The sequence below is a fragment of the Mytilus galloprovincialis genome, chromosome 2, assembly GCF_965363235.1.
Source record: "Mytilus galloprovincialis chromosome 2, xbMytGall1.hap1.1, whole genome shotgun sequence".
NCBI lineage: Eukaryota > Metazoa > Mollusca > Bivalvia > Mytilida > Mytilidae > Mytilus > Mytilus galloprovincialis.
Window position 1 is genome coordinate 108,665,134 of NC_134839.1, and position 8,550 is coordinate 108,673,683.

Sequence of the window (8,550 nt, forward strand, 5' to 3'; positions counted from 1 at the left end):
TGCATAGCAACTTTGATTGAATTAATGCAAATATGATTTTAATTTATTTATCTGTAATTTGTGGTTTACTTTAGTATGTTGTATTGATGGGCGTATGTTTCTGATAAGATTTGCCGAATCAAATACTCTGTACATTTATAGGTGTTTCTATCATCATCCAAAGTCTAAATTTTCTCCTATTATCCGTGCATAACGAATGATTGATTATTAAAGCAACTAATATAGTATAAATTAAGGTCCACTAACAAATATCTACATTGTGGCAAAGACATCACAGGGCTTAATATGGGGATATTCGGGGATGCAAAACCTATAACTGTAGCTGGCTTTCTAAGTGCTATTGTTTCGTCTGTTTTCCAATTAATCGGCTTTGCGACCCCATTTTGGACATATGTCAAAACAGAAGGTGGAGCAGTTCATAGTGGTTTATGGCAAGCATGTCAATCGACGACATGTATTAGTGGCTGTGGTATGTTTATTGAAATTGTTTAATTATTAAATAAATTTCATAAATGCACTTTAGTAACCACACCGTTGACATGTTTTATATTTTACTTTTTTAAATATTTGTATTTCACTATATAGAAATGAGAACGCAAAAGATACCAAAAGGGCCTCAAACTCGAAAATATAATGACTACGACATGGGAAACAAAAAAAAATAGAACTTAAGACTAAGCAAAACAAATCCCGTCCAATATTGGGGGTTATCTCGGACGATGCAGGTGTTTCACATGTTTTATTCGTCTTGACAACAGGTTAATTATCATTTCTAAAAGATGGGTTATTTGATACAAAAGCGAATTCGTATAATGTTATGTTTTCACTGTGTTCAATCTCGGTCTATTTCTGAAATTTATTCTTACATACTTTTAATTTTTAACCCTATATGCTAACATTGCCTATGTAAATTTTAAAATTGTTTGTATGCACATTGAACGACAAATCTATGTGACGTATACAATTTTCTGACGTCAGACACACAAATCAATAAATGTGTTTGTAGATAGATGTTTTTGTGTTCTGTTAAATTGTTCCTTTTAGAATTGTCATACGATGATGACTGATGTACCCATATTTTGACTATTTTATTTAATGTGTCTGTTTAGTTAAAGCATCAATGTAAATATAACGGAATTTGATGAGACTGTCATCAAAGTGAGAGGTTTAGCGCAATAAAACCAGGTTTAATCCACCATTTTCTACATTTGAAAATGCCTGTTCCAAGTCAGGAATATGACAGTTCTTGTCCATTCGTTTTTTATGCGTTTTATTATTTGATTTTGCCATGTGATTGTGGACTTTCCGAATTGATTTTCCTCTAAGTTCAGTATTTTTGTGATTTTATTTTTTTCAGATTCGAGTCTATTTCGAGCTTTACATTTAGTTTAGATTTAGACCCTTGTCTATTTTTGTGAAACTTATTTTATTTTTTGTCTATTTTCATTTTGTTTGGTACTTGTGTCATTTATATATGCGTTTTATCCTCTTTTAAAGTGTATGTAATGTTGTATTACAAATAATTTCATGCATCATGTATGGTATTAAAAAAAATCTTTTAAATAAATGTTTTGTCCAAAGTTATATTTTGATTTTTAATTCTAATAATGAAAACTCATAATATCTTATATTTACCCTCATAATACTAATAATTTGTTTGTGATCGGGATATATTCAAGTATTATGTTTGTGTCAAATTAATAGCCCAGTAGTTACCACTTTGGTGTTGTCATATTATATTATAAATTTCCTGTTACAAAACTTTAATTTTTTTGAAAAACTTAGGTTTTTTTATTCCAGACATAGATTACCTTAGCCGTATTTGTCACACCTTTTTGGAATTTTGGGTCCACAATGCTCTTTTACTTTTTTGGTTTGGCTTTATAACTAATTTGATCTGTGCGTCACTGATGAGTCTTTAACTTAGACGAAACACGCGTCTGGCGTACTAAATTGTTATCCTGGTACCTTTGATAACCAATTTATAAACATTTACGTATCGGATCTGTCCGAATTTGATCTTTTTTTGAGATAATAATTTTTATGAAAATCAAGTTTCGCATTTCTAACATTTTTACTAACACTTAACCATAACTGTGGAAAAATTATACTGGGAAATAGTCTATGTTTTGGTGCCAACTGGAACAATTCAAAGGTGACATTTGTGTCAAATAAACAACATTGTATTTGTTGAATCTTTCGTACAAGAAATACAGAAGGGGAAATTTATCATATGTCTACTCCAGATAAAGTTATGTTTGTACTAAGTGAATAATTAATAATAGTTATACTAATTATAATTTATAAACGTAGGAGTATTTGGTTGTCCCAATGCATTGAAAGGAACCCAGGCGTTAGAAACATTAGCGTTTATCATCTTGTTGGCTGCTGTTGTCCTTGTAGCAGTTCAGTTATTTGTGATGAAGGATAAAGATATCCTGAAGAAAGCAGGAGCAGTTTGTTGTATTGTAGCAGGTATTGTTAAGAACAAGTATACTTTTCAAACTATACACCTAATCGCTATTTGTCCGCCATTACTGGATATCAAACAGGTTCCCGTAAAAATTTTAAAAGAGTTTTTGCAGTTTAATTCTTATCAGATAGAAAATTTCATTGAGTACATATTTTTGCGTTAACCAACAAATATATTCATGCACCAGGCATATACAGTGACATAAATATACAATTTACGTGTAATAGAAGTAACGAGTGTGAAAAATATATTCCCTATCTCCAATTTAAAAGAATTATAAGGATTAAACGCCTTTTTAAAGGAATTCATAGGTGTATATTCTGGACCAAGTCACTCACAAACAAATCATAAAAGTCCTTGTGAGTGAATTGGTCCAGTTTATACTCCAATAAATTCTTTTAAAAAGGCGTTTAATCCTATAATAAATACTGTGCATGTTTTGTGTATATTTAAATATTTTTACCTATGTCGAAAGACGTGCAAAGTATCAAATCATAAAAAAAAAACAAATTGTTTAGTCTCTAGGAAATCTTGTAAGATTTCCGCTGCTATTTTTGCTTAACAGATGCATTTTAGGTACCGTGACGTTATGTACTAGTTCAGTGATAATGGATGTCATACTAAACTCCAAATTATACACAAGAAACTAAAATTAAAAATAATACAAGACTAACAAAGGCAAGAGACTCCTGACTTGGGACAGACGCAAAAATGCGATGGGGTTAACATGTTTAGGAGATCTCAACCCTCTCCCTTTCCCTCTCTCTATATACATGTATTACATAACTTGTAAACACCAAAAAATTGTAAAACACAACAGTTACACAAAAGAATGTTGTCATGGTTTTATCCATGAACCTCGCATTTAAAAATGAAAGATGAACATTGCATTGGAACAGAAGAATAGTAATGAAAATCTTTCATAATGTTGCATTAAAAAAAAATGATTTTGTCGACTCAACACTTTGTCCTATTTGTAAAATGAAAAGATAAGGAAGTATATATACATTTACATAATTCCTTTTTTATGTTGAACAAAGGCTTGTTTTATTTTTGCAGGTGCTTTTGCCATCATTGGAGTTATAGTATATGCTACTCAAAAAGGTTTACAAATAAGTACACTTCATTTTTCGTTTGCGTTTTGTGTCATCGCTGCAGTTGGTGGAATAGTTGCCGGTGTTCTATTAATAATTGGATAATACTGGCTATTTGATACTGTATTAAGGTCATATAAGTACATATAAATTGGTGATAAGGTCAAGAAATTTACTGGACTAATCAGCATATTTTGTTAATATGAATTTTGACTTCGGAACAAATCGTTCATTTAAGTGTCAATCTTATTAAAAAAAAAAGTATTAATGAAATACCGAACTAAATCACTATGCAATATCTATGAGCAAAATCCAAACATTACTACTAAATACTTAAGTCAGGGATTTTGTTACCACAAATTAATAAAAAAAAAAAACACCTTTACTTATTTTTTCCATAGATACAGATTGTTTTGCTGTACAATTTTTGTAACATTTTTGATTTTTTTATCAGGAGATTGAAACCATAAAAAAATATTGTTATTATACAAATATGTAATATAACGGTACTACATTCTGTCGATATGAATATTTTTCACAGACTGTAAATTACGTCTGTACATCCAATCCATTGGATGTTGGGTGTATCTTGATTGATATATTTGTTCCTCGTAAATTATTTTGGTATAATTTAGGCTCTTGGTTTCTCAATTGAGCTGTTTCATATTTATTCATGCCTTGAAGGTCAAACGGTTAACTATAATCACTGACATCCACCTCATTTGAACAGTGGAAAGTTGTCTCATTGGCAATCATACCACATTATCTTTATATTATAGGTATATTCAAAAAGGAAAAGCCCATAAAACTGACAAAATAATCAATACTTTATTAACAAACGGAACAAATAGAAATCGTTATTTGTTTACCTATTTACTACTAACTTTTTATCTTGATCTTAATGTATTTTAAAGCGGGAGGTTTGGCATGCCACAAACCCAGGTTCAACCCACCATTTTGTTTTCTTAAAATGATCAGAAAAGTGGCCATTGTTATATTATAGTTCGTTTCTGTGTGTGTTACTTTTCAATATTTTGTTTCTATTGTGTTGTAGTTTTCTTATGATTGACGCGTTTCCCTCAGTTTTATTTTGTAACCCGGATTTGTTTCGAACAGCGGTATACTATTGTTTAAGAAATAATTCATGGAAGCCATATATTGTTGGAAATTTACACATGGCCTGGGCCGTGATATTCGAATTTTATCCTGAGCGTTAGCGAGGGATAAAATTAACGAATATCACGGCCCAGGCCATGTGTAAATTTCCAACAATATATGGCTTCCATGAATTATTTCGATTCTAATAGGACAAATACGGTCATTAAAAAACTGAAGCGAGGGTGGGTATGCTGTGTATGTGGCTGTTCTTTTTTTACTCCCTGCTAGATAAAGCTCAAATATCTTTATAAATATGTAGCTTGGTTCACGCAACAGAAAACTTTCAACTTTAGCGGTTTCATTTGTATGACGTCATGTTTTGAAATGACTTAAATGCGCCAAAAAGATTAATAGACTTTCGCGGAATTTTAATTAATTTATATTTTGTTGATTTCTCCGAGCTCTTGTGCATTACTTCTTTTTATTATGCATAAGAATAAGAAAAAAAGTTATTTTGTCTTTTTTTAATTGCCCTTTTTAAAACAAAAAAATCGGCAGAGGGTCTGTAAATAGGTTCCAATACATGTAGATTTACGTGGGAAGTATATTGTATCAGCCATTATTATGTATATCTCTGAGTCTGCGCTAAGTATATTTTATCGAGAATTTTATCACAGTGTTGTTTACAAAGCTAAAGAAGCACGTCATTTTAGAATTGCTTTTTAAACATCATTTCGTTGTTAAAATTTAATAATTTGCAAGTAAACTACCAATCAACCCTGCGGTTTCCAGCAGGCTCTGTGTCACTTGAAAAAAACGTATATCGTAGTGTAATTAGAAGGCCCCCGGATTACAAAAACAATGAGCAACTAAATTGATCTGATTGAAGCGTATAACATCAATCAAAATTAATAACGACAGAAAAAAACAACAACTGCACATTTTTGCTAACGAGTTTTGTTTATATTTCTTTTAGTGATTAATTGATACATATGATGTGGCTCTGTACTTCTACATCCCGTTTTTGTGGTATAGTAAAATATTTTTGTCTCCTTATCATTCAGTTTTGCTAATATGCTTAGTCTATATGCCTTTTTATGTTTCACTGATATATATATGACGTGGCTCTGTACTTAAACATCCCATCATTGTATTAATGTATTATGGTAAATTGTGTATTATTGTCTTTATTTTTTGCAAATATGCTTGGTCTATCTGTCATTTTGTGCTTCTGTGTTACATATTTGTTTTTGTTTTTTAGTGATTAAGATTTGATACAATGTTGACATTATTATCTATTATATGAAAAAGAAGATGTCGTATGTTTGCCAATGAGACACCTCTCTACAAGAGAACAAAATGACACAGAAATTAACAACTAGAGGTCACAGTACCGCTCTCAGAAATGAGAAAAGCCCATACTGCAAAGTCAGCTATTAGAGGCCCCGAAATGACAATGGAAAACAGTTCAAACGAGAAAACTAACGGCTTTACTAATGTACCAAAAATGAACGAAAAACAAATATGTAACAGATAAATAAACAACAACCACTGATTTACTGGCTACTAACTTGGCACAGGCACATGTTTAATATACCATTTCCTGCACAAGAAAATGCCTGTTCCAATATGACGGTTGTAATCCATTCGTTTAATGTGTTTGAGTTTTTGATTTTGCCATTTGATTAGTGTCTGTCCTTTTAATTTTTTTGTGATTTTACTTCCTACACTATTCATTGGTCCGGGGTTAAACACATTGCTACGATCAACCCTCTCTATCCCTGTACAGTGGTTTAACATAAAGAACAAACTGGGAGAATAAGTTTGAAAAGGTTTGACTTATCAGATAGACACGAAACACAACGACAAGAAAAAAAACCAAAAATGAAGTCGATCGTCTAACTGAAGGCCATTCAAGTATACAAAAAAAGAAGATATGGTATGATTGCCAATAAGACAACTTTTTACAAGAGACCAAAATCACACAGAAATTAGTAACTATAGGTCACCGTACGGCCTTCAATAATGAGCAAAGTCCATCCCGCATATTCAGATATAAAAGACACCAAATTGACAATGTAAAGCAATTCAAACGAGAAAACTAACGGGCTTATTTTATTAAGATACTCACAAGATATAGTCTGAAACGACATTCAAAGAGGTTACATACTGATTACGGGGAATTTTCGTGACAATCATAAATGAAGCAAATTCTAAGATTGAAATTGTATTATGATCAGAAGCTGTGGAATATAAATACAACTGTAGTATCCCGCTATTCAAAAGTCATAAAAAGAGAGAAAAACAAATCTGGGTTACAAACTAAAACCAAGGGAAAACAACGGAACCAAAAATAATTGAAAAGCAACAAAAAAAAAACCGCTTACATACATAGAAATGGAAAAGTTGATACAGTATACTACTGTTGCCTTTATGATACAGTAGTCATATTCCTGACTCGGTACAGTAACGTTTAAGAAAAGGTGGTCAGTTGAATTTGTTGTATTTCTAGCCAACCTTCCGCTTATGGCAATGTTTAAAAAATCTCAACACCATGTGACAGGAATAAAGTACTAAACACAAGAACAACAGACATAATTGCCAATGAGTAAAATCTCCACCAGAGACCAAATGAAATAGAAGTTTTCCACTATATACTATCGTAAGGCCCGACATGATCAATGTAAAGCAATGGACGCAAGAAAACTAAAAACATGATACATGAACAAATCAATGAAAAAAACTGTACACCAACAAACGACAATAACAGGCTCCTTATTTGGGACATATATATGCAAAGCGTGCAGTGTTAAACAAACTTGTTGGCGCCATACCTCTCCCGAACCTTGGACATTGGTGTTACAGTACAAGGTAATAACAAACTATAAAAGTTCAGATGGAAATGCCTGATACAACATCATCTAAAAAAAAACACATTAGACTATACATCCCCACATAAAATACACTAAGAACAGATCTAAAAATTGTGAAAGCTAGTACATACTACTGAAAAAAAAAAAAAAAAACAAAACATACTACTGCGTTGTTTCCCATTTACTTGAGTGCAAAATCAAGATCAATTTTATAAATTGACTGTCTGTTGAGTTTCAAGCCAACAAGCACACCAATTTGGACATTGATTGTTAGTGATTGTTTTACTTTATGTGATTCTATTAATTATATCTGTTTATTAAGACAGACTATTGTCCTCGTTCTTTTAGTGTGGATAACAAAGGAAAGGAAATTATGAGGGATTTTCTAAAATCTCTTCTTCGGTGATATATATAGGTGTATATGTTGGATTTCAAGTTCTGTTGTATATTCGAGAGTGTTAGGTAGACATAATGTTTTTTGCATACAAAAACAATATTGCGATAGGCTCCAGAAACTACAACATATTTTGCATGAAGAGAGGATACGGTATCCACAGCCTCAGTTTATTTGAAAGGGTAAGAAACTAGTATGTTCATTGCACGTAGATTTTACATGACATTTTGAGTACGTGACCGAATAGCTTTTATTTCTTTCAGAGAAATGTCAAATATAGCTTCATCTAGTTCGCACTTAACCCTTTTCCCTCAATTCCCCGTAGTCCTCAAATGCATCCATTATGAACCTTGACGTCTGCCAAGTGATAATTTGCGAAATTCGATATTTCAGCTTTTTCAATAATAACTCGTTAAGTTTGTAATTATCTAGGAAGTCAAGTCCTCCCCATAACATGTTGAGCCTTTAGTTGAATGGGATGATTAACAAGAGCAATCGAGGATTTTCGATTTTATATCCTGTTGGCAAAAGCCTTTCATACCCTTCTGTGGTTATAAGAAGTCGTTGCAATTGGTTTGATGAAAGTGTATGAATTATATAGGTGTGTCAGGGCCATAA

The 8,550-nt window shown here is 31.9% G+C and overlaps 1 protein-coding gene and 1 long non-coding RNA gene across 2 annotated transcripts; both read left to right on the plus strand.

Moving 5' to 3' along the window:
* The first annotated feature begins 237 nt into the window (after positions 1 to 237).
* Positions 238 to 3,810, plus strand: LOC143065331 (uncharacterized). The gene is made up of 3 exons (XM_076238859.1): positions 238 to 469; positions 2,314 to 2,475; positions 3,533 to 3,810. Exons 1-3 carry the CDS (start codon positions 286 to 288, stop codon positions 3,670 to 3,672), a joined length of 486 nt encoding a protein of 161 aa, XP_076094974.1. The 5' UTR covers positions 238 to 285; the 3' UTR covers positions 3,673 to 3,810.
* Positions 3,811 to 4,258: 448 nt separating this feature from the next.
* On the plus strand, positions 4,259 to 5,841 carry LOC143065333 (uncharacterized). The gene is made up of 2 exons (XR_012975446.1): positions 4,259 to 4,695; positions 5,379 to 5,841. It is a non-coding gene; the product is annotated as an uncharacterized LOC143065333 (long non-coding RNA).
* Positions 5,842 to 8,550: the final 2,709 nt, after the last annotated feature.